Here is a 25,717-nt window from a genome sequence, read left to right on the forward strand (position 1 = left end):
GCCAATGGCGGAGTTGCCAATCCTCATGAAGTCTGTTTCTGACAGTTTGGTCAGAAGGAGGTCATGTTGTAGGGGTCTGGCAGTGCTCCTCCTGTTCCTGCTCACACAAAGGAGCAGATACTGGTCCTGGAGGGGCTGGACTGTGGTCACCACATCAAAACCATTCCCTTTTTCGGGGTCGTCTTGCTTTCATCTCTCCATTGCACCTGTTGTCTCTTTCATTTGCACCAAAGCAGGTGAAATTGATTCACAATCACTTCTGCTTCCTAAATGGACCGTTTGGCATCCCTGATTTTTGAGCAGTTTATACAGGAAGATGTTTATCAAGCATAACTCAATAAGCAGCATCTAAACACCCATTACCAACCCTTTTCTTTAATAAGCATCCTGCGAAATATTCCCAGCAGCCATATGGGCGATGACATCACTACAATTGCAGCCAGAGGACAGAGATGTGTGTTTGGTCATGCCTTAATAAGTAACTACTCCAACGGAATGCTACAAGTAAAAAACACACACTCACACACAGAGTGGAGAGTTATTTTAGGAGTTGCCTCATCTAAATGTGCTGTGGTTTATGTAACGGAGCTGAAAAATACACAAGTCACATGTGTGTCCCCGGGCTTCGGCCATCATGTCAGTCACCCCGTATTCCTAAAAATAACTGATACAAACATGTTTACGTAAGACTGGAAAATAATTTGATCTCAGTTTGAAATATTCTCTAAGCACTTTTCAAGGAGAACCTGAAAAACTAGAGTAATTATGCTTGCTGTGATTTGACAGAAATTAAGATTATGATGTTTGCCTTAACCCCAGCATGCAGTGTGTTGGTACTTGCATGGCCGCCCCTTGAAGAGAAGAGCGTCATCTTTGACCAACGTCAGCCGCGTGGTGCGATGGTACAGACCTGAAGCAGTGGTTTCTCTGTTTGTCAGCTGCTCGCCAGCATGAAGTAACACTTGCGATTGCTTGGTGACAGTCAAGAGTTGCTTTATGCACTTTACTTAACAAAAGGTGGCATAAAACATGCACAGTGGACATTGGTACTGGTTAAGTGACATGATAGCAACAGTACGAGACAGTAAACAAATTGAGATAATGGAAGGTCCTCCTACACCAACTTTACAGACGGTTTTCCAGTAGATATGTACAGCTATGGATTTTATGTTCCATAGGTTTAATAGAGGGCCTTTACAAGCTCAGATCCAGGCTCAATAATAGCAGAGTAATGGAAAGCACACAGTAGATGGAATGAAGGTGAATGGTAAACACTAGCCTTGAGTGAACACTGGAAATTGAAGGACTATATTTTTATAGTCATTTAAATTTCATTTAAAACTAAATCAACGAGACCTTGATATCATAATCAATATTTGTATACATGTCAGTAACTGGAGAACACCAAGGTTTTCCATTAATTTCCCCCATCGATCTCTTCATCCATCAAGACGGAGAGATGAATGAAGCAGACCGCGCGACGAGTACTTCCTGCCTTATGTTCCCTTTGCTGTGTTGACACAGACAAACTATTGTTACAGTATTGATCGAGTAAATGAAAAAGACGGCGGGGCCGTGGTAAAGTCCAGCTGATGTGATTGATATCCGATCAGTCTCTCCTCCTTTCAGGTCTCGGTTCTATCAGTTTTTTTCCAGTTCTCATTGAGCAGACTGCAGGGCTCCGTGCCAGCAATGTTCATCTCGGTCTGTCAGTTCCAGTTCCTGGGCAGGTTCTCAAGGATCCTGCGTCGATGTGAAGGGTTCGTCACTCCTGCGGCGCGTAGATCCTCCTCAGTGATGCCACTGTAGGGAAAACGTCACTGAATCAAGCCCGACTGGAATTTAAATCGCAAGTCACAGTACACCATGACTGGATTCATTTTAACCTGACGATGAAGTGCAGTACTCAGTTTGTGGATCATGATATCCAAAAATAATTTTACCTGAAGTAATCCAGATCATCCCAGCCATTAAGGCTGAGTCCCAGGGTGTACTTCTGAAGACCCAGAGTACTGAGAAGCTCCCGCACTGTCTCTGGTGCACCTTGGAGGACAGACACCTGTGTTTGAGATAAAGCAGCCAGATTATTTTTCACAGAGAACCAGGAATAACGTCTCTTTAAAAGCTGTCTTTGAGCAGCGTCCTACCTCCATCTCCCTGCTGTAGCCTCTATCTCCATGCATGGAGGGGCCATTTCTAAGACTCGGCCTGTGGTTGGCCATGGATAGGCCTCTCTGCGCTGTGGGGAAGAAGTCAACTTCACTGAGGGACTTGGCCATTTGCAAAGCAGTGAGGGAGTTGTCTCCTGTAGGCCCAGGGGGCGGCTGATCCACCATCCAGGGAGCAGGCGGCTGAGAGTTTACCAAGTGAGTGGAGGCATAGGGGAACGCTGACGGCACCTTGGTGGCTCGGACAGGATTGATCCTTTCTGGGAGAAGCTGGTGTTGATCCTTTCTGGCTTTTTCCCTGATAATTGCAGAGTGGTTCATATACAAGTTCCTCAGGTTCTTCTCGGGCAGTACGGAGTCTTGAACTATTTTTTTAACTTGGTATTTGTCTCTGGGTTGTGACGTCTGTTCCTGGTACTGCAACATGGTGTTACTTGAGGGTGGAGGTATGGGAGATGGGGTTTTGGCCGGGAAGAGCTGATAGGAGGAGTTGGTTTGTGGTGAATGAAGGTCATTGGTTGGGGTGTACTGGGGCAAGACGGCTGGAATTTCAATCTCGGTGAAGTCTGATCTGCGACAGGGTCTTCTGTCGAAGCCCTGACGTCCTGAGATTTTTGGGAGCTGCAAGGCCTCGTTTCCAGACCAGATCACCTGAGGGTCCCGCTGCGGTGGCAGAGCCTCCTCCACCCTGCGAGCCACTGATATGCCTTCAAAGATGAAGTAGGCTGGATTGGTGTAGCTGCTCGGAGTTAATTTGGTCGGAGGAGCTGCCAAGGACCTGTGATAAACATACAAGTTTTTAATTTTGCTAACCGAATTTGAATTTTAGGTTACTAAACGTGGAATGTGTTTTCTTGCATTAGGTGTTAGCATTGCAGGTGTTGATTTATTTATTTAATTACATTGTTTATTTATTGATTTGGGCGTGTGGCTTCACTTTCCAATGAGACGACTTAATGCAATTTGGGAATATATTTCTGAGGCTTTGTTTAATAAAAAAAGTTTTGATCCTCGCCTGTTTACTGGGACCCGTGTAGATGCAGGAGATATGTGTCCTCTCCCAGGAACTTTATCATCTTTCTCAAAAGAGAAGCAATCTGAAAAAAAAGGTCAAATCAGGAAATCAACACATTCAAATAATGAGCAGGACTTCCTCAAAGTCTGTGATGCGTGTCGACCAAAGGCCACGCCAGTGGTGTTTGTGTGTTGTTGTAGTGCCTGACCTGGTAATGTCACTGATAATACTTTCTTGTTTCAGTGTCTCAGGATGCATCTGGTCAGTCGATCAGGAGCCAAAAGAGGAAGCGGTCGATAGATACCAGCAAGTGTAAAGCCAAGCCAGGGATCATTGAGGAACCAAATAGAGGAAGGCAAAGTGAGACTCACGAGGGAGTCAAAGAATGCAGTGACAGAGGAGATGAAAGTTAAGTGGGAAGTGAGAGTGCAAGCAAGGCAGAGGGGAGAAGAGGACCAGTTCCGGCTGAACCCACCATAGGTCTTCTCCCGAGTTCCCCGTCGGTCCTTGGGCACATGGACCCGGACTCGTCCTCTGATGGAGCCCATCTCCTCGCCCCGGTGACTCAAAAAGGTCTCAAACTGCTCCGACGCACCGGTGAGGGATCGCAGAGCCACACAGCATTCACCTTTTTTAAAGAAAAGAGGATTTATTCTATCAATAAGACGTTTCACATTCAAACCAAGTTTAGAAGACAACCTATCCATCTAAATCATTTCAGCATGATTTCCATAGACCTTGACACTCGCTGGAGTTCAACTACAGCTGCATTTGATTTGGAGCACTCAAGAAGAAAAAGGACATTTATAACACTCAGTTCAGTGCCTCAAAAATACAGCAAACGATCCACTTTATTGTGAACATTTTCTAAGTGTATCTCGGTCGAAAATAGTTGTCATTGTAAAGATTTACAAATTGACATTTTTTTTAATACAATTATTTGAAGTATTTGATTCCGTCAACTGTATCAAAACATAATTAAACCATCAGAATTAGTAGATAACACTTAAGACATAAAAAATAGATATATCATGTTAAGGGCACTTAATCTAAGTTAATCAGACAATAGGAATGTGCCCTGTGACCCACCGTATGATTCAAACCCGTCACACGACTTGACAGACAGCAGCAGGTGCTGATCCTGGAGATAGTCCATGTCGGACATGATTGGAAGAAGCTTTGACAGACATAAACAAGTTTCAAGTTAAGAACGTGACTTCAAAAACACAACATTCGCACGAGCAAGTGAGGCTCGCTAACCTTTGGCAGTTGCTTGAAGGACCAGCCCAGTTTGAGAAACCCGGGAACGTCACAGCTCTGCGAGTCGTTCTCACTTGAACGCCGGGTCTCTGCAAAGAAAGACACGAATGCATGTTTTCCACCGTGCTGCATCATGGCTTTACATAAAAATGTCTTTTCCCAAGCGGTACCATACCTTCGAGGCAGGGCGAATGAAAGTCAATGAAGAACTTTGCCTTGCTCGCCGTCTTCACGATGGCCTCGATGCCTTCAAGCTCTATCCAGGCCCTCTCCACGCTTGAATGTGTATCTGTGTGAGGCAAATGCATCACAATACTGTTCACTTCATTAAGGGATTCAGTCACATTGAATCCGTTTGCGTCCAGAGGAACACAACGATGACGCCACCTGTTTTGGAGTTGAACTGTGACGTCACGCCCACTTGGAACGTGGCAAAAACCGGAGAGTGATCACTTGTGAAGATGTCATCGGTGCAACCTGGCGACGAAGGAGACAAAGCCACCATATTACTTTATTATTACAATGCAATAGCGGGAGACAATATCTACCATAGCTCAATTCATTTTGTAGCACTGTAAGGCAGATGAGCTGTCAGCAAAATTTCATAAGAGCGATTTAGGAGACAATAAGTAGTTTTGCTAGTATTTGATATGTGATTTGCTGAAGTTAGGCAGAGACAAAAATCTCAGGCCGAATGAGAGGAAATGACTCGGTTTTCTTGACCACAGATGAGGATGTAGGGGTTGACTGCTTTCAGGGCTGCTCTCATTTTGCAGTGACACAAATGAAAAGACAAAATGACCACGGGTATCTAATTTGAGAATGCTGAATAAAAACCTTTGGCGATGCCAAGACATAAGCACTGACCTCTCTGTGCTGCTCCGTATGCCATATTTAACTGTTTACTTTTCTCCTTGAAGATTATATATATAAATACATCTCCTGATCTTACCATATGCAGTGCAGATGACATGCGTCTCTGGGTATGACTTCCAAAGAATCCTATCACACCATGAAGGAACGTTGACTCGCACCTACATAAAGAGATGCAGGTAGAAATCAACAATGTGTTGTACAACCACTCAAATTGAAAAAACTCAAACAGACACACAAACTGTACGCAGTGATGGATGCCTTCATTCCCGTAATACCAGAAGGCCCTTTTTTAGACTGTGGGATAACTCTTAACCCTCTATATTTAGTGTTAACGGCAGCTGCTGTCAGTCACCTATAACTACAGACCCCTTAAATAGGACTGACGTAAACATAAAAATATTCTAAAGTGTATTAAAGCTGCAGTCCGTAACATTTTCATCTATTTAATTGTTACTATCTATCAAAAGTTACTATCTATCAAAGAGTTAAAACAATGGTGATTGATCACATGACCCACTAATGAAAGTGTTTGTACCTGCTGCTTTGCCAGGAAATAGGATCTCCGTGTCTGTGGCGGCATTCCCGCTCAAAATTCAAAATTAGTCAGCAGCGGTTGGTCTGCCCAAATGGAGCGACTCACGGAAGTGTATGCTGCGTTTTATTGTAATAGGAAATTAGTAACTTCCAACTGCTGAGTCATGCTCCCTGTAGTCTAAAGTGTTTGACCAGGTACATTTCATTACTGCTGACTCACAATGGAGGATCAACAGCAGAGAAAGAAGACCATTCAACTTCCAGTCCCAAGAAAAAGAAACAACAAACTAATGGAAGTGAAGAAGGAAAGTCATCAAGAAGCAAAGTGTCGCCAACGAGGGAAAACGACGGACCTCCTTTCAATGTGGAGCATTTGAAGGCATCATGCAGATGAGAGGGAGGGAGATGAGACCCAGAGGGTCGCCTGCAGTTCCATCTACCGCCAAAGAGGCCGCTAGAAGCAACACATTCAAATCTTACGGACTGTCACTTTAACTGTATATTTAGATATAGAGTTCTCGGATATTTTCTTATTTTCCACATTAGTTGTGCTTCGCTTTATAGCATGTACTCTATTACATTGAGTTAGCATTAGAGTCTAAAATACAATAAACCTACAGAACGTTTGACAGTGTAATTCATAAAGAATTATTAAAAGACACAAAATATGACAGAGGTGCCTTCATGTGAAGGATATTAATATGGCAATTAATGCTGAGTGGCTCCAGAAAGAAACATTTAATCTAGAGACACGTGTGACCAACGTTTGGATCAACTGATATTCATCGGGATCTTAATATAAACAAGACCAAGGCTTCAACCTTGGAAAAGCTGTCTTTCAGACTCATGACTTGAAACTTTCAGACTTGATGAATAAAGTATCGGAACGGAATAATTAGGAAACACTTGTTAAAAAACATGTCATTGCGGTTTGTTTTGTTTTTAAATCGTGTTGCTTTTTAGGTGTGGTTTGCACTAAATATATTTTCTCACGCCTTCCTTCCTTTAATTAAATATGTCTACATGATTCAATGCAATATCCCTTTAAAGGGCTTGTTCCCCATTACTGTTTATAAATCATATTAGTGTATTGGGTATGCTGTATGTGGCATCTTTAATCATAATAATAATAATGTATATAATAACTATTAATTAAAAAAGAGAGAGTCTACAACCATGCTAGTTGCTCTGTGATCTTATTGTCGGGGGACCATGAATGTGTGTACATAATGCCATGGCGATCCAACCAATAGCTGTTGACATATTTCAGTCCAAAGTGGCAGACGAACCATCAAACCGACACTGCCATCCCAGAGTCATGCCACTAAAAACCTTGATGAAGCTACTGAAGTATTGCTTGTGCGTGTCCAAAGATTGTTTAGGTAGCTACTCGGAGGTGTGGTTTTTATTATGGGCCTGCTTCCTCAATCCTGAGCCTGAAATAATTTTTGATTTAGACATGATCCTGTTTTTTTGTGAGCTGGTTTTGTAGAACAAGAAATGCCTCCTTACTCCCGAAGTCTTGTACTTTTGCCACAGGTAGCAGTCCCTGGAGCCACGTTCATACCGATAGGTGGGCGGAAAGGCAATCTTCTCTTCCTCTAGATGGAGTACAGAGTGAGGTAAGCGAAGGCAGCACAACACCTAAATCAAACAGCATTCATTTATTCATCATTTAGTTTGTTATTATAAAACAACAAACTGAAACTCACTGAAATTGAGAAAGGACTTCCTCTTGTGTCTCTCTCTGGTCAGCTGGTCTGCACACATTAACTCATCAAACTCCCTCTTTGAGACGTGTTTCAGGATATCCTGGAGGAAGAAGCAGTAACATAACGGTGCTAAGTCAGAACACCTCAACAGCAGCAATGAAGCAAAAACAAATAGAAACACTGGGCCCAACCTGCACGTCCAAGTCGAGTCTGTAGTTGAGGTCTCCGCACCATAAGAGGTGGGTAAAGCGCAGGCTGATGTCAAAGGCACCGAGCTGTTTGTCGCCCAGAGAAAGCAGTCTGAGGATGTCCACAAAGTTCTGGTTCCTCCTGAACATGATGCACATTGCAAGAGATGATTCAAAATCATTTTAATACACAAGAATGAAGGAGCGCACACATTTTGTGTTACACGTATGTATACATGTGTGTACCTCAGCACTTTCTCACTTCCAGAGGTCAGGTGGCAATTAACAAACCCAAACGATGACCCGTTGAAGAGGAAGGAGACTCCGACAGCTCCCTTGTTTCCTGAAACAACACACACTCGGCCTCAGACCTCCAGGTGAATAACCACACATTTATTTCTTGCTAATCATGCACTATTACTTCTGTACATTTTCTATGTTTGCTTTGTGTGTATTTGTGATGGTGAGTTCACGCAGGGCGGCCTACCCAGCGTGTTCCCCAAACCAGTCTTCACGCTGGCTGTGTTCACATGGCTGATGCGACTCTCATGCTCCGACTTCACGAACACAGCCAGCCTCATGTTCCACAGGGACTGTACCGCCACCTACAGGACAACACTCCGCATTACAATAGACAGAAACATTTCCATCCGATCAAAGAACACATAATTACAGAATTCTTACATTTGACCCATAAAGTCAGGCTTCACTTCAGTTAACCCGGCCACTAAACAGATGCTTATTTTCCCAAAACGGACCAGCTCCACTGCATGATGAAGTGTTGATTTAGTTTTGATTCACGTCTTCGTGAAAACAAATACTCACTTCAAAGCTGTAATCTATCACTGAGAGGATGTTTTCTATGTATATAAACAGTACATTTGCACGAGAACACCGAACAAATATCAGAAACGCTCACAATCCTTTTACTGTAATGAGAAGCTGCCCAAACGTTTTTCTCCCACGTGAAAAATGTGTGTTCCTTTGTACTTGTTCTCATACTTCATGTAACATTCAAGGTTTTTATTGAGGGTGGATGCCCTTTGAAATGCTGAAGAACATGTGTCATCTTTTCAAATGTATAATACTAGAAAATGAATGAGAAGAGATTTATGTGAGTAGGATGTTGGAGATGAGTTTGGAAATCTCGGCTGCATTAGCGGTTTAAACAATACCAAGTGGTGTATTCCTTATTTTGGAATTAAATGTACTACGCCTATCAGTTAAGTTTTGCACTACTTGCTCTATTAAAATAATACTGTATGACTCACAATGGCCAGTTAATAGAAATTAATTGCAAAATCAGATGGTGACATAATTTGAGGCAATTTATCAGACTTCACACAGCTCCCCCTGGAGCGACAAAAGGCTTTACTCAACTATAATAAACTGTTGCACTCCCCGTGATTTGTAAAGACATTTTGATGAGTAAAATCAGTGAATTTGTGAATCTTTCTTCTGTGAAAAGTAGCTTTCTGGATAACGCCCCCTATTTAGATATAAGAAACCCTTAAAGTTTAAAAAAGGAGAATTACTTGTTTGAAGTCAATGTTGGTATGGCTGCGAAGGTTTGCTTTGATTTGTTCTGTCCATTCTCTCTCCCCCTGAGGGTTTTCCTGAGTCCCCAAGGCATAGATGTCATGCGGGAGCGAGGCGGTGGAGTCATCGGGGGTGTGCCCCAAACCACAGCAGGTCACCCATGACTGCAGGCTGCGAGGAGGAGGGGAACCACCTGTGTCCATCAAACAGCACAATAAGTAATAATACTAAAACCATCTCCCTCTAATTTAGCTTCTGTGTCCTGATGGTGAAAAACACATGTCACATTTATGGTTACCCATGTTCCAGGTGCCAACAAACACAGAGATCATGTCAGGTTCCCTCAGCTGAGAGTGCGTGGTTTTCATCAGCTGGAGGAGTTGGCAGAAGGCATCCCGTTTCTGAAAGAGACGACAGTCATTTACGGGAAGGAAAACAGTGGATTCCAGTCGCCAAAATCGTTCCTTACCCGTGCACTCTCGAAGGTCATCTCCCGCGGCGTGTTGTGGTGGCTGTCCACCACCATGCGTACCTTGGCCGGACTGCTCTGGAACTTGACAATCTGAAGGACTGAGGGCAGATTTTATTATACGGTGTATCTGCTGGCAAGATGGGCACTGAAAGGTATTTTCTTACTTCGGTCATGCGACACCCTCTCTATGCCAAATGAACCAGCCTTCCTGTCAAAGAGCAGCACTCCCGTGTCCACATCCACAGAAACAGTCTGTCTGCCATACCGGACCATCTTCACCTGGAAGCACAGAGAACCAAACGACACATTTACATAGTCAGAGGATTTCTCTTATTGAGTGTCATGTTAGAGATAATGAAATAGAACTTTTTCCAACCAGACTAACCTGAAAGGAGTGGGCTGGAAGCTGTCTGGCATGGTGCTTAACAGATGTTACACTGGCGGGTGTTGGTTCAGGAGGGGGAGGGGGAGGCTGCGCTGCCAGATTGTGATTGGTCACCGCATCTTGTAATGCTTTTAATACCTTTATAAGCAGAGAATGTTGAGAAAGTGTTGTTTTTTAAAACCCCATCATGACTCAATAACCACTGCTACTAAAAGTTACAAACATTAGTGCTAGAAATCCCTGCAGTATCTTGCCATAAATGGATAACAAATACCGGTAACTCATTTCACATACATACCTTTTTCTCCAATGAAGAAAGGAGGCTGACCAAAGCTGAAATCTTACACAACAGGCCGTCTATCTCCATCTCTGGGCCCTTGTTCCAAAAAAACACAATACATACGGGTGCAATAAGTTGATGTATATGGATGCATCCCCTACGGTATAGGGTTACAGGAAGTTACTACACGGTTTGTACTTACCTGTGCTTTGGTGTGTGTTAAATTGCAGCTAGGATGGTCGAAGACCTTGGCCAGGGTTTCCAGACTTGTGAGAGTTTGGTCAATCTCACTGTGGATCAGAAAAAAAAACTATTTAAATCCATTTTTTTAGTGTAGAGCATCTATTGTGTACTGTTTCAAAACAGTCTATACATTTGCAAGTTGCTCCTAGGCTTCATGTTCGGCTCATCCTTAACAATAAAAACCACACTAACCCGTTCAAGCCTTGGCACACAGTACCCAGAGTACGCTTGAGGTGGCACAGAGTTGTTGCCCCTTTGTGCACATTCTCAATGTCAAGAGGCAGCTCACTGAAGAGGTAGTCATTGAGTAGACCGATCACCTCACCCGCAGTACTGTAAACAGGATACAACACACAGAATTCAGGCAATATTTTTAGAAACGTTGCTAGCGATGTCTACTCTGAACATTACTGTTCAATCACACAGCGGATACTCTATCAGCACTGTTTATTAATAGGCCACAAAACAAATCAAAAGGGTGAGTCACATGCTGCTTTCTCTGTGATTGAGTGCCAACAGGTGCATATTTAAATGAGAAAATGTAGTGAACCTAACAGATGGCAAACATTAATGAGACGTCAATAAACAACCACAAACTAATAAACCACATCTACAAATAGATCCGATACTGTTACACAGAATAAGCAGCTTGGGTAGAACACAGATTTGTTACAAGCAAGGAATGACTCTTGGTAAATTGATAACCCTTTTGCATTGAAGCTGGATAATCCTACCTGGATGTGTTCAGCTCCTGCAACTTATCCAGGAACAGGGCATGAGGGGCTGGTTTTGCTGGTGGACCTGTGAAAGGCACTGTGTGGACAGAGGCTGGGACAAGAGGCGGCTTCTCGTCATCTGTGTGTGTGCACGAACCATAAAAACATTAGTAATTAGCATGCACGATACAGTGTATGTGTACATGTACTTGACTGTTGGGGTGATTTGTTTTGTGAGAACATCTAACGGATTCACCTGAGCTCTCATCCCCGGTGTCGGTATCCCGGGGAACAGCGAAGAGCAGAGGCGTGACCAGGCCCTTGTGGGGATGCTGGTACCCCAACACCAGGTCCTCCAGGGTCCGGAAACAGTTTACCTGCACCCCCTGTGTTGTCTGTGCGACACACACACACACACACACACACACACACACACACACACACACACACACACACACACACACACACACACACACACACACACACACACACACACACACACACACACACACACACACACACACACACACACACACACACAAGAAAAGTCTGTGAGTAAAGTGCTAGAGTAAAACAGGAGTATTTATTTGCATGACAGAAAAAGCCACATGCAGATGATGTGCTGCTATAGAAACCGTCCCAGGGGAAGTGACATCACTGACAGCTACTTCCTGGCTGCAGCAGCGTTTGTCATGTTTCATTGTGGTTCAACATTCCCAGTCAGTCTAACCCTGCTAACACCCCCTCAAAAAAAACAAAAATGTCAAGGAATTTTTACATGCAAACGTTCACACATTTAAATCACGAGCCTCCTCTCAAACTTTCCAAAAAAAAACCTGCACAGCTACACTTCAGTGACACTCAAAGCAACACAGGCAAAAATGAAGATTAAATAAACACACACGCTGTGCACAGGTGCTGTGTGCACACATACTCACAACACCGCAGGTCACATGTATAAAATCAACACGGTTCGCGTTAGACCACAATACAGAGAAAGCGCTTTTCTTGTGCCCTCTTTTTAGACGTTTTTGTTTTCAATTTGCGGTGAAAGAAATCCTTTTTTGGCTCCAGCTACCAGTCTGCTTTGCCAGGAACTCTTCAAATAGTATTTCTTTTACCACAAGGATCTCTTGAAAAGCAATTAAAAAGAAATGACAAGGAATAATAGACAGTAAGAGACAAAAATGGGCCCCAAAATATCTCCATGGCCATCTTGGAAAAACAAAAAAAAAGGGAAGCATGTGACTTGTGAGTTAGTGGCGCAAATCCAGTGAGGGGAAAATACGTTCTGGAGGTTTATACTGATGGCAGTGGAAACATAACTGAAATAGCAACAGAGTTTTAGGTCTTCATTTGAAAACAGAGGATTTTTCCAAATCCCAGGCTTAAAAAACGACTGCCTGACGATCATCAATAAACTTGTTATTGGACTTTAATATGCAGACGAAGTTAATAAAAAAAAAAAGCCACGGATGATTTGCGGTATGTACTGTTTATTTCTCTCACAACCTCTCACTTCATCTCACCACTGTGTGCGTGTGTGTGGTTGCAAACGTTGTGCTTATGTGTGTATTTTTATCATCAAATAATTAGGTCATATGCTGACTACATGGCCCCCTGGTCAGAGTATCAACAACGGTATCATTACTGGCTAAACAACGCTGCCACATCCAACGGACTCATTACGTCTAATACAAACACCCCTGGTACGTACACATAACAAACACGCACACCCATTGGTCAATGACCTAGTGTGTGGGTTGAGTAGGAATCTCTGAGACATAAAAAAAAAAAACAATTTCTCCTCTGTGCTGCTGAGCTTGGGCTGCAAGCATGAGGCCACATGGCGGAGATGCCATTCAAATAACAAGGCTGCTGCAGACGTAACAGAGCCGTACAGAGAGGAAACACAAACATGTTCCTGTTCTGCCTCCAACAGGCAATAACAAACCATTGTTTGATCCCTGGAACTCCATCTCAACATCTCTCTCTCTCCCCCACTCTCTCTCTCTCTCTCTAGCTGCAGTTTGTGCCAAGACATCTATTGTGTTTCTCTTTCCGCTGGTCTTCCTCGTCAGGCGGAGGACTCGATGTCGCGTGTCGACGTACACTCACCTGAACCGCTAGGAGGCCATCTGCATCGGGAAGAATACGATAGGTGTGAACGTGACGTTGGAACCTTCGGGAAGCCAAAAATAACGGTTATTAATGCCGTGGCAAATTACTACAACGGGCTTCTGAGCAAACATTCAAAGGGGAAACACTACTTAAACGTATTGTTTAAATAAGGACCAGATGCCTTACTGTAGTTAACAACACTGTAACTTTCTTAACAAGGCGCCGGTCGTTTTACAGATCATCCCATCTGTAAAAGCGTTGTGTTTTAATCACACAATGTGTGACACTTAGATCATCTTCTCCTGTGACATTAGAGGAATTCTTTGAGGCAGCATGTCATGATAAGGTCAGTATTTTAACTCAGCCAGCTACTGTATTGCTACCTGAATAAAGGGGAACCTAGATAGTGGAATGACTAAATCGAATGTGTGGAAATATTTAAGGAGCTAAAAGAAGGGATGACATATTGAGAAAAGAACGAAGGGAAAGAGGGAGCACTGCGAGCGCCCCGGCTCAGCTTTCAGGAATGTATCTGGCTCGGGCTGATGAGCAGTCAGCGTAGTGCGGTCGCTGGAGCTCCCGCCCTCTATCAGGGGCCCCAGGGAAGAAACAGGGGTAAAAGGGGAAACAGGGAGTCCTGGGCCAGGGTTTGACTGGCTAAGATGGACTGTGTTTGGATAGGAAAGTGACTAGTCCAGAGAGGGTGTATGTGTGAGGCTGGCTCAGTCTGCACACAACACTTTAAGCCTTTCTTTGCTGGCAGATGATGGTGAAAGTGATGGATATGATGGGGGGGGGGGGGGGGGGGGGGGCTGCTGAATCACTTTACAGATGCGGACAGTCGGCAGAAATGTTGCATTTATGAATAGTTTCCAATCCTGTACGCCAACATCTAAAAGATTTGGTTTTACATAAAGTAGAAAGGTTTTTTCTCACATGGGGCAGCGTTTACTACTTCAAGACATCCTGAGTGAATCATTCATTAAGTATTTCCAAGGAGGTGGAGCATATCAAATTCGACATATAAAGCAACATTTATATAAATAAATTCTGGTGAGTGAACAGTGAAATATCCCCTTCCTTTCACTTTAAGTTGAATGATTTACACAGCAAAGGACACAAGAGGTTGAAGTACCTTCTTAATTATTATATGATCATGATCAGTGAAAGAAGCCGGCTGGATTTCAAGTCGGTGAACGGTCGTGTTTACGTGTGTATACTCACAACAGGCACAGCGCATAGGCTCCTGGCACGGACTCGCTGTCTCTCACTAGGTAGCTGCCATCCCTCCCTGCCCGTGCCAGCAAGTCCTCCGCGTGCACGCGGCTGATGTCACGATGATACCATGCCGCCGTAGCCATGGCGATCAATGTTGCAAGCTATGTCCAGAAAAATAATCCACATGAGGCGATTGAACTCGACGTAAAACAAGTTCACCGTCGGACGCGCTCGGATGGCATTCAGTCATTCATGCTGCGCCAGAGTGTTTTGAGTCATCTACTTAAGTGTTTAGGACTCTCCCATGATCCTTTTCTTCGTGATCAAAGTGTCAAGCAGACAACCCATCACTTTGTTTATACCAGCTAGGACTTCCTGGGTCCCCGTTGGTTCCTTCAGGGTCACACATCCTGTTAGAGTGGAGGAATAAAGAAGAAACATCCAGCCAACTATGGGGTTAGTCCACTTCAACAACAGCCCGCTCCGGTCCACCTTTCTGATAATATGTGTGTAGAGAGACCCTTTTTTCAGTTTTGGGTCGCCAGTTGCTGCTCCCAGGTGGGTGTGTTGCTCCAGCAAACACAGGGAGGGAGGTAGAGGGGAAAAATAGCGAGAGGTGCTGTACAGTCTGAATGAAGCAGCCACCCCTGAGGCAGTGACGGTGCCTCTAGCTTAACCACAAACACAAGCCCTCCCCTTGTCCCAAAACAAAAACCCCACATGCAAACAACAGGAAAAAGAAGAACCAAGAATGGCAAAACAAACAAATCGAGACGCGCACACGGCGCCCACACACTCAGAGACAGAAACACACCAGATGGAACTCAGTCAGCACTAAAACCAGACAGGCATGCAACAGAAACCAGACTAATTCAAATGATTTCCCAGCTCTGTTGCCATATAAGGGAATAGGAACACCCTCCAAAAAGTCCAGCTGATGACTGCAGTTGCCTTCGCTCCTTCCAGGCCCAGATTCCATTTAGAGTGTGTCTGAGTTGGACGCGGGGCTACTCCGGGGGTCTCACTTTCATGCTGGATGTTTGCGTGCCGGCTGCCAGCGTGCGTCCCGTCAGTAGAGTCCCGTCCGCACTGGCGTGGTCCTCCAGCGGTTCCTCACAGTGCTGTCAGAGCGGAGGGAGGGAGCGGGAGAGGCAGAGGACAACCCCGTTAGAGCGCAGCGCAGACAGAGGAAGTGACTCGACATTCCAGATGGCGGACACAGCCAGGACAATTCTTGCAAGGGGCTCAACTCCACCAGCAGTGTGAGAGGCAGCTCCCCTTTTCTCTCTCTCGTCTCTTTACTTCTTCCCCCCTCAGGCCCTGCCCTCAAATTCCAAACATTAAAACACAGTTTACCACAAACAGGTGAGCAGTCCAGTTAATCCTCAGTTTCCTCCTTGTTTTTTATCATCTTTATCATCAGACAGGCAGGCATATTTACTTCCACCCTTTCTTCCTCCTTGCCTAAACCCTTTTTCGTTCCCTCACGCTCCCTAAACTTCCCTTCCTCTCTTGCTCACTCCTTCCCCTCTCAGCAGAAAGCAGCCTGCATATGGTTATGATCATCCTTCACTTTCTTATTTTTGCCCTCCTAGAACATCGCCCATTATTCAGCCCTCCTACTTCCCTCCTTCCCCGTGAGCTGGAGCAGAGAACTGTGTGGGAAGCTGCTCAGTCCCATATTTGCTGTTCTGCTTCTTGCTCCTTAGCAGAAATGTGCCGACCACCAACCGCAGCGCTGTTGAACAAATAGACACAAGTCCATCCCAATCTGATGACCTTCTTAATATTGCTATGAGCTCTCTCTCTCTATACTACATCGACAGACGCCACTGAAGCCACACAGCAGTGATTTGAGCTAAATGCTAACATGGTCTAACAATGAAAACTTGCTGATGTTTTACAGTTAATGTTAATACCATGATGGTCCTCTTAGTTTAGTGTGTTTTACTAAAACTAAAATGACTTCAAACTACAACTGATGCTGATGGGAAGATTTATTTTAGTTTTTAAAGGAATTTGGTCATCAAGCAAAATATTGGACCAATTAAAATATTGACCAGTGAGATTAAAAGGAATCTCCAAAGTGATTACAACTCATCCAAATCGGGAAAATGAATGAGTATTTCAAATTTCATGGCAATAGATGTTGGGGCATTTTAGTTTGCTATAATAAACCTGAACTGTGATCCAAAATTCTGTGTAAATCCATCCAATATTTTGGGGCATTTGACAACATTGTTGGTGGTCAAGGTCATTAGGGTTAATCTTCTGGGGAGAATGGATATATGCACCAAATTAAATGATCAGTGATTTGGTTTGAGCAATTGACAAATATGCGTTGTCTTAACTTTTCATCGCAACAACTACACAAGCTTTGTTGATACTGTTGTTTGATATATCTGTGATGGACGGATAATCACATTTACCAAAATGCTTTCCCTCGCTCTTCCCTTCTAAATACTCTGCTTAAGCAAACAGCCTATTGGACCGGATACTGAGACAGACACTGAGGCGTCAAGATGCACTCCAAGAGCCGCCTGCTCACTTTTATCTTCCGGCTGTGAGATCAGATTTTTATATTAATTTGCATTGTTTTATTTTATTTGAGTCAGACGACCTGATCTGGATGACAGAAATGCTTGAAGAGCTGTAGTTTTACTGATATTGATCAGTGCCTCCATGGAAATACAGAACAGTACTCTCGTTTACGAAGGCAGGAAGCCAGGCCTTCGTTATATAACATGCAAGCAGAGTAATTGGTTTCTATTAAACACATCCAATGTCATTAAAAAGCACCTCCACCAGAGGATAAACAAACACAAAAGAAAGGATTGAATCAAATCTCAGGAATATTGCAAACTAAGCATTTAAGGTTAAAGTATGTTTTTAAAAGAACACAATCCCCCAGTAAACCACGTCATGGGGAGGGGATAAGATAATAGTATATATTATAAGATCATAACAGCTACGGCTACAGCATCTTTCCAATTGATGTCAACAATTGGAAAACAAGCCTTTAATGTTACACCATCGGTTGAGTCGCTGAGTAGCAGCTGCTTAAAATACCGTCGGTCAAAGGTCACACGGGAGTTGCAGTGCATAACTAGCTAACGCTAACAGGTAAGCTCCCTGTATCACTGACTTCATTCTCAGTGTGTGTTTAAAGCGGATTCAGAAAATAATTCAATATAATTTATCGCCTTTCAATGGAATCATAATGAAATCATAATAATAATTAATAATAATTCATTTTATTTATATAGCGCTTTTAAAGGACCCAAAGTCACTTACACAATAGAAAACAAAGAAAGTACCACAAACAAACCTACATACATACATACATACATACATACAACATATATACATACAAACACAAGAGCAGTAGTGGAGTGGGGAATAACTAATAAATAATAATGGTACCAACAACAAGGTCAGGAGCAATGGTGCCATGAGGAATAAATAATAATAATAATACAGACGACCAGGACAAGACATAAAAGACGAGACAGGAGCAGTAACAGTCCAACGGTGGCAGAGATGTCGAGATATCACGATGCAAAATGATGTCTTCTAAATTGATAACAACAAGCACATAGTAACTCAAATGTCTCAATAAAGAGGGAAAAAAAATATAAAGAAAACATATAGAACATATACATAACGTTTATATCATATACACATGGATAGTACTTGACAGAGGATTAGGGGCTCACCATCAGTCATCTTATTGGCTTAGCATCTAATATAATGTGTTCCTGTTCACTACAAATGGAGCACTGTCTCAATTTAGAAACACTGTAGACTGTGCAGTTAAGAAGTGGTAATGCCATGGTGCTGTAATGCACTGGGATTGTCACTAGTCCCTTTGAGGGACAATGTTGACTGTCTATATAAAGAGCTTGCCTAAAATGGCAACAGATTAAGTGTAAGGGGCTTACAAGGTTGTAACCTCACACAGACAAAACTGAAAAAAGAAAACTCAAGAGAGACCAGAATAAGATTATCGTAGGGTCTTCTTGGGTGGCTTTATCCTGGATAGTATTAAGTGGAAATCAAAACACAGACCTGTATATAGTAGCTACATTATAGGACAAGCAGTGCATCATATTGATGATGAGAAATTCTGGTGATCAGAGTGAATAAAAGTTCACACATACAAGACTGGGCAATACACTAATTTCCTTACAGATTTCTTGCTCTAATTCATTTATTTCATAGTTAATTCATAAATGGCTAACAATTACACTAACCTCAGACCTGTCAAGAAGCCTGAGAATAAATTAATATTTTTCTTTACCATTAGCATTGACAGAACTTGTCAGTTAACAAGACAAATCAACTGAGGTGCAAAGCGTTCAGGCTGAGCGCTTTCCTTTTATCTATCTTGATCCAGATGTGGTTTTGTTTGTCCAGTGAAGCACACAGGGGCTGTATTCAAGGTTCCACTTTTGGTAACTTGGTTTCAGAGCAACTTGAAATCCTGCCTCACATTTATTTACTCTATTATACTGTTATGACCTGGCATATCAGCTGAAAGCCCAAAAATACAACAGAGCTTAAGATCTTTGAAACTTCCTTTTCCAAAAACGGTGGAATAGAACTGTAGGCAAAAAGCTCCGTCATTTTTCAGTTTCTGTCAAAACTGATGCTACATAAATATCATATTTCACAAAAAGGAGCACATATCACCACTCTTCCGAAAGCAATTGTTTGCTTGAATTTGTAGTAGCAATGTATTGTCATGTGTATGTTCCTATCAACTCCTGTGCTTAACCTACAGCAGTGCCGTCCTGTCTGGGCAGCTTTAAAGAGATCTCAAATCTTGTCTTTATATGACAGTTGAATGGAGTCCAACACAAACATTCACAAATCTAATTCATTAACCTTGACTCTCACTGTGCGACAAACCATCCATAAAACCCATCATCCAGCTCCCTCATTAATCAATCAATTACAGCTGGCTGAGGAGGTGAGGAGATCCATTGGATTGACCTTTGTTACTCTCTGTGTGCCCCTGTGATCTGACAGCGCACACTGCCAATGAAAGTGGGTCCTTTGCAAGACCCGGCAACCGGACTAAACCCGCACCTCCTTCCCAAATGACAGATCAGAAATGGTGGGATTGATTGGCATGACTTTTAGCAGCTGCCAAAGCCTTGCTCACACAGGAGTAAGTCGGTAGGCGACTTAGATTTCTGTAAACCTGCCATGAGGACAGATTGCACAAAGCTTGGTTGAGGAGCCATCTGTCGTCCTGGCTACTATAACAGACAAAATCCAACTAATACCACTCTACTGCTGTCTAAGTTACAAGAATGGAAGTCCTTGAACATTCATGCATAGGCTAGTCACAAAATGATCCTTTAACCTTAGTGAAGCTCAGATAGCATTTCATAACTCAGCAGAAGTTAAATGAGTATTTTATCGATGAACCACTAAAACAATACATTCACCTTCCAGAAACCTAACGTCAGTAGATAGTTTTCCCATTTTCCCCACTGTAATGTAGAAATAGGCTTTAGTAATTAAAAACCTTTTTTAACATGCAATTATAGTGATATTAAAAACTATAAATAGCTGTTCACTCTTAACATAGATTAAATTACACATGACATGCATAAGTAGGCTGATTTCATTCATGATTATATTCTGGTTCCTGCGCTAGCGAAATGTTTGGTATAAAATATTGTTCACATCCAGCAGCAGATGCAGTGTAAAAAAAAAACCAAAAGACCATGTGACCAAAATAGTTTTACTCCAGGACATGGCTTGCATATTGCACGTGTTATGCGTCTCACCTGTCAAACTGCCCACGTCTCTGAGCTTTCAGAGAAACATACACAACATTATTTTTGACGCGCTCTGGGACACTCGTGTCCTAATGAATTAATTAGATTTTCTCTAAAACAGCCTTCTTTGGCTGGTTGGGTAAGCAGAGGGGAGGACTCTAGGGTTGTTAGGTCAAAGTATAAAAGCAACCGGGAGGCAGTGATTGGTACTCAGCTGGTCAACAGTGACGGATTACAGAAGACAGCAGGCACGACTCGTTGATAGAACCGAGGGCACGGTAAGTGAGTCGGTCCTCCCGCTGACCCCAGTTACACACATTAGAAATATATTGAGATGATAATGATATTACATTTACAGCACAGAGAAGCATCAGCATTTACGGAGAATGTGTCACTATTGCTACTTCACAGGAACGTATGTTTGACTACTCAAACCATCATTGAGATTATGCCAAGTTTGAGGGATGATTTTAATTAAATTAAGTGTTAAATCAGAAAGGTAAAGGAAAAAAGAGTAATCATATACTTTGTGTTCATTAATTTACATTTTATACTGTTTTGTTCTCTAAAAAAATTGCTGGAATACATTTTTTTTTATCTAAAAATTACCAGTGCAACTAATAGTCATACATTTATCAGTATCACGTTTTGGTAATTCCGTATTTTCATCTTTTATTTGCAGAGTGGAACTACAACTTTGCTATCAACATGTCAAAGTGAGTATCAAGAGTTTTGACACATTTGCTTATTAATTAAATGGCTGACGTGCTAACTGGTAGAAATTGGAGGTTAAAATCCACTGTTGACTGATTGAGTGGAAACAAGAAATGATCAAAGTGGATGAGAACTTCACAAGAGAGACGCTGGCTAATATGTAACACATCTGGGCTGCGGACATACAAGAGTCTCTGTGGTGAAACCGTTTTCCAAGATATGAATAAATCCTGATTAAGATGGATTGTGTGGATGGGATCTTGCAAGAGAGCTTTACAAGACAAAGTAAACGTTTTTAAAGGATTACTTGACACACACAGCAAGAGGCAAACACCTTCATGGATTGTAAGATTATGACTGAAAGGGGCTGCGCTTGCAAGGTTACGCAATATAAGGATTCTTCAGAAAAAATATATTTTGGGATATTGATAATTTCACACATTCAATATAGCTGGCCAAATCTCTGCAGGAACATTCAAGAGACTTTCAGGAATATGCCGCTTCCGTGAATTTATAATCAGAAATTAAATACTAAACAAAACATTATTGCATTTATAATATATAAGCTACTAAGTACAATGTATCGATTTACCAAATCACAATTATGTCCAGATTAGACACTAGTGCCAGCAGGTGTCTTTCCATCCTGAGCACTAATCCCTGTCTGAGTGGGGTGGGGTGGGGGGGGCTGTCGGAATGGCAACTATGGGAGGCAGTGGATGCATAACATTATTAATATAGTAAGGAAGAAAAAAAATGCCCCAATTCCTAACATCTTATGATTTATCAGACACATTCAATGAACCTTAACGTATGAAATCACAGAATCGCTTTTTTCCCTCTCTTTTCAGGGTATTCAAGAAGACCAGCGGCAACGGACATGTAAGTGGCCTCTATGATATAGTCATTACAAGGCAGCTCCTGGTTATAGGGAGGAGTGCATTTTATATGTAGCTATTCCAACTCCCAGAAATAACTTCCCAACCTTGGCGGAGGAGTAACGGTTTCCCTCTCTGCTTTCCCCCCCTTTCCCTCAGATCGCCCTGTACTTGGGGAAGAGAGACTTTGTGGACCATGTGGATTCAGTGGAAGTAGTTGGTGTGTGGCACAAAGTCTGTTTCTACATCCTCAACCTTACACACTTGCAGTATACGAGTCTCTGTGAAATCTAACACTAAAGCTCATTTGCAGATGGTGTTATTAAAGTGGACCCTGCTGGTCTTGACGGCAGAAAAGGTATTTCTATCTCATCGGACATCTCGGCCAAAGATAAAAAGCTAAAGAACCTGAATTTAATGCGACACAAAGACTTCACTGAATATATCATTTTCCCATTGCAGTATTTGTCTACCTTGCTTGTGCCTTCCGCTATGGAAGCGACGACTTGGATGTTATCGGGCTGTCCTTCAGGAGAGACATCTGGATAAAGCGCGTTCAGGTGTACCCACCGACGGGTGAAAGCACATCCAGCACACCAATGCAGGAATGCCTCATGAAGAAAGTGGGAGAGCAAGGATGTCCCTTTTCTTTCCAGGTGAGGAGTTGTAACTCACTCGCTCTTTACATACTAAAATCTTAAAATGTTATTTAGTAATGTGACTTGATTCTCTTTGTTTCAGATGCCAACAGATCTCCCGTGCTCAGTCTCCTTACAGCCTGGGCCAAATGATTCTGGCAAGGTGCTAATAACGTCCATTTTCACTATCCCTTTTCCTTCTCTCATACACAATGTTTGACAAACAAATAATACATTTTTTCTTGTTCTATGGTAGGCCTGTGGTGTGGACTTTGAGGTTAAAGGGTATCTCGCCAAAGAAGCCAACAATGGAGATGAAGTCATTGACAAGAAGTATGTCTGCCACAGTCAAAACCAATCTTGCATTGTATTAAAGGGCATAAAGAAGGGCTAACCCCTACTCTCTTTTTGCAACTTTTCTTCTGGTCTTAGGGACACGTGTCGTCTGATGATCCGCAAAATACAATTTGCCCCAGCTAACAACAAGCCTGGACCCAAGGCTGACATAGCCAAGCAGTTTATGATGAGCGACAAACCTGTTAACTTGGAGGCCTCCCTTGAGAAAGAGGTGCATTGAAGTCTACTTAAATATATATAGAGAGAGAGCTATTTATATATACATATCCTACTAAAATTATTCTTGTATTTAGGTTTATTACCATGGAGATCCAATCACCGTCAATGTAAAAATCAACAACGAAACTGCCAAGGTTGTGAAGAAAATCCAAATCTCAGGTGAGCACCAAAGAAAAGAATTGAAGCTCCATTGAAGTTAAATTCTTGATAAATTGTGTTTGTGTGAAGAGAGAAAAAGGATATGATTAAGGGCTAAAGTATCTGTGTGTGTGTGTGTGTGTACATGTTCCAGATACACGCATTTGAACTGCTCATTGTAACGGAGTCATTTTTCTCTTTTAGTCGAGCAGCTGACAAGTGTGGTGCTCTACTCATCCGACACTTACTCCAAGGCAGTCTGCACTGAGGAGTTTGGGTAGGGCGTTCGCTGCATCAAAAAGAGGCTTATTGTCAAATATATTCTCACATTCCAATACCATTACATTTAATCAATACAGCTACAGTGTTCTAATTCACCCATGTCTTTCACTACTGCACAAAGGGAGACGATCAACGCCAACTCTACATTCGAGAAGTCCTTCCAGATTACCCCCATGCTGTCCAACAACAAAGAGAAGCGGGGTCTTTCAGTGGACGGACGACTAAAAGACGAGGACACCAGCCTAGCATCCACTACGCTGTAAGCCAAAAGTCTCTCATTAAAGGGCTTACAGTGAGCCCAATATAGGTTTTCATCCTCTTATGAGTGGCAGTGGTGATACACTGCTACATTGTGTCATCCACTTACCGTGTCTTAGACCAAATCCACAAGCTCTGAAAGATAAACTATTTCTGTCTCCTCGCAGGAGTCAAGGAGAAAAGGAGATGCAGGGAATCCTTGTCTCCTACAAAGTCAAGGTCAATCTGATGTTGTCCAGTGGAGGGTAAGGCTGAACTCAATAGAAATGATTTAAGCACAATACTTCAAACCGTGCATTTCTTTAATTGTGTTCTCTCTCACCAAAAGCCTGCTGGGTGGATTAACAGGAAGGTAAATATTGATTCTCCTTCCTCAGTGGTTAAGTGGTATTAGTGTGAATACTATATAAATTACTATGTACTGCATAGTATTCTGATAAAACTTTTGTTTTCCTTTTCAGCGATGTCACTTTGGAACTTCCTCTGACTCTGATGTCCCCAAAACCTGCAGGTGAGTGCAGCCTTTTTTTTTTTGCATACAACTGCCATTTAAAAGCTTCCTGACACATTCCACTCATGCAAAAAAAAAAAATCTATATATATATCGATTTATTAACTTGTTTTATGTCATGTCCTCCCCTCCTTTATATTTATTGCATGTCATTGCGGTATCTTGAGCAGAAGTGTAAGTATAAACTAATCTCTATAAAAAAAGACATGAATTTGCCTGTGTGGTTGTGATGTTTGTGACGTCGTTTATATTTTCCTCCTGTGTGTTTGTGTGTTTTATGAACCACAGCCAATTGGAATAAAGGCCTCATTATTGCAGGTGAGGTCACCTCCAATTCAGTGCGTTTTACATTATTCACTTCTTCAAGGGTTAAAACACACATCTTCTTCTTCTTCTATGAAACAAATGTCTCTTACTACGATAACAGATTCAAGTTCCTGCATGTCATAAAATACATTCAAGGGATTGTTTCATTTCTAAGAAGCACATTTGCAAAGAAAATAGTAATGATGGTCCTTGAATTAGTGCACTGTGTCACCCTAGAAACCTATGTGTGTGAAATGTTATTTATTTTATATATCTGAAACATTGTTACTCTCCAAGATGATTTAATGTTAGAGCATCCAGTAGTATTGAGCGATATCTATTCCAATATGCATTAGATACCCCTATTATTCATGTTGGACTCACAGAATCAGTTGTTTGTCCGTTCCACGCCAACAGGGCAGACATCTCACTTGAGGCTGTGGAGGATTGAGACGGCCAGCGAAGGAAAATCACCTCTCTGACAGAGAGGTGACACAACAACAACACAAAGGAAAGAAAAGCACGAAGTGTCATTGAATCACTATAATGTTCTTATTTCAATATACATTTTGCCAGGCATTACCACAAGTCTAAACTCTGTGTGACATTTGTCTGAATGCCATTATAGCTTAACATAGAAATAAACATGTGCTGTACACGTGTCTTTGTCAATGGAAATATAACATAGTATAGTGTCGACTTTTCATATTGTATGTATTTTGATTAACAAACCTTTGTCTATCCTTAATCTGAATTCCTGTGTGTCATTAGAGCCATGATATACAATGACTAAATGTACAGCTGTGGGATGAATACCCCAAAAATAGACCTTGTGTCACTCCTTATTGACAAGAGAAGTTAATAAACACATTGTTTTCTCTGTGATACGATTGTTTA

At 42.3% G+C, this 25,717-nt stretch overlaps 2 protein-coding genes across 2 annotated transcripts; one reads left to right on the forward strand and one right to left on the reverse strand.

Annotated features, from left to right (window-relative positions):
• Window positions 1–495: 495 nt before the first annotated feature.
• inppl1b (inositol polyphosphate phosphatase-like 1b) lies at window positions 496–16,152 on the reverse strand. Its single transcript, XM_084010400.1, has 27 exons — window positions 14,734–16,152; window positions 13,507–13,570; window positions 11,645–11,783; window positions 11,407–11,527; window positions 10,865–11,005; window positions 10,632–10,719; window positions 10,448–10,525; window positions 10,150–10,287; window positions 9,929–10,043; window positions 9,762–9,862; window positions 9,591–9,693; window positions 9,289–9,485; window positions 8,241–8,358; window positions 8,000–8,096; window positions 7,757–7,895; window positions 7,566–7,665; window positions 7,366–7,454; window positions 5,396–5,477; window positions 4,831–4,920; window positions 4,619–4,732; window positions 4,444–4,532; window positions 4,273–4,360; window positions 3,659–3,811; window positions 3,184–3,265; window positions 2,148–2,946; window positions 1,944–2,059; window positions 496–1,803 (listed from the first exon to the last, which is right to left on the reverse strand). Exons 1-27 carry the CDS (start codon window positions 14,868–14,870, stop codon window positions 1,710–1,712), a joined length of 3,672 nt encoding a protein of 1,223 aa, XP_083866526.1. The 5' UTR covers window positions 14,871–16,152; the 3' UTR covers window positions 496–1,709.
• Window positions 16,153–20,711: 4,559 nt separating this feature from the next.
• Window positions 20,712–25,412, forward strand: arr3b (arrestin 3b, retinal (X-arrestin)). The gene is made up of 17 exons (XM_084010401.1): window positions 20,712–20,797; window positions 21,202–21,235; window positions 22,085–22,115; window positions 22,271–22,331; window positions 22,425–22,469; window positions 22,574–22,767; window positions 22,853–22,912; window positions 23,006–23,082; window positions 23,182–23,317; window positions 23,400–23,484; window positions 23,668–23,740; window positions 23,867–24,004; window positions 24,171–24,248; window positions 24,332–24,355; window positions 24,465–24,518; window positions 24,803–24,832; window positions 25,238–25,412. Exons 2-16 carry the CDS (start codon window positions 21,228–21,230, stop codon window positions 24,813–24,815), a joined length of 1,077 nt encoding a protein of 358 aa, XP_083866527.1. The 5' UTR covers window positions 20,712–20,797; window positions 21,202–21,227; the 3' UTR covers window positions 24,816–24,832; window positions 25,238–25,412.
• Window positions 25,413–25,717: the final 305 nt, after the last annotated feature.

Source organism: Eutrigla gurnardus (assembly GCF_963514095.1).
Source record: "Eutrigla gurnardus genome assembly, chromosome: 5".
Lineage (NCBI taxonomy): Eukaryota > Metazoa > Chordata > Actinopteri > Perciformes > Triglidae > Eutrigla > Eutrigla gurnardus.

Bases quoted from the DNA above. Each gene is read 5' to 3' on its own strand.
- arr3b (XM_084010401.1), top strand. The intron at 22,332-22,424 runs GTGTGTGGCACA...GCTCATTTGCAG, and splicing joins GGATTCAGTGGAAGTAGTTG to ATGGTGTTATTAAAGTGGAC. The intron at 23,083-23,181 runs GTATGTCTGCCA...TTCTGGTCTTAG, and splicing joins GATGAAGTCATTGACAAGAA to GGACACGTGTCGTCTGATGA.
- inppl1b (XM_084010400.1), bottom strand. From the start codon at position 14,870: ATGGCTACGGCGGCATGGTATCATCGTGACATCAGCCGCGTGCACGCG. The intron at 13,571-14,733 runs GTGAGTATACAC...GGCTTCCCGAAG, and splicing joins GCCTATGCGCTGTGCCTGTT to GTTCCAACGTCACGTTCACA. The intron at 2,947-3,183 runs GCGAGGATCAAA...TGTTTATCACAG, and splicing joins ACACGGGTCCCAGTAAACAG to GTCCTTGGCAGCTCCTCCGA.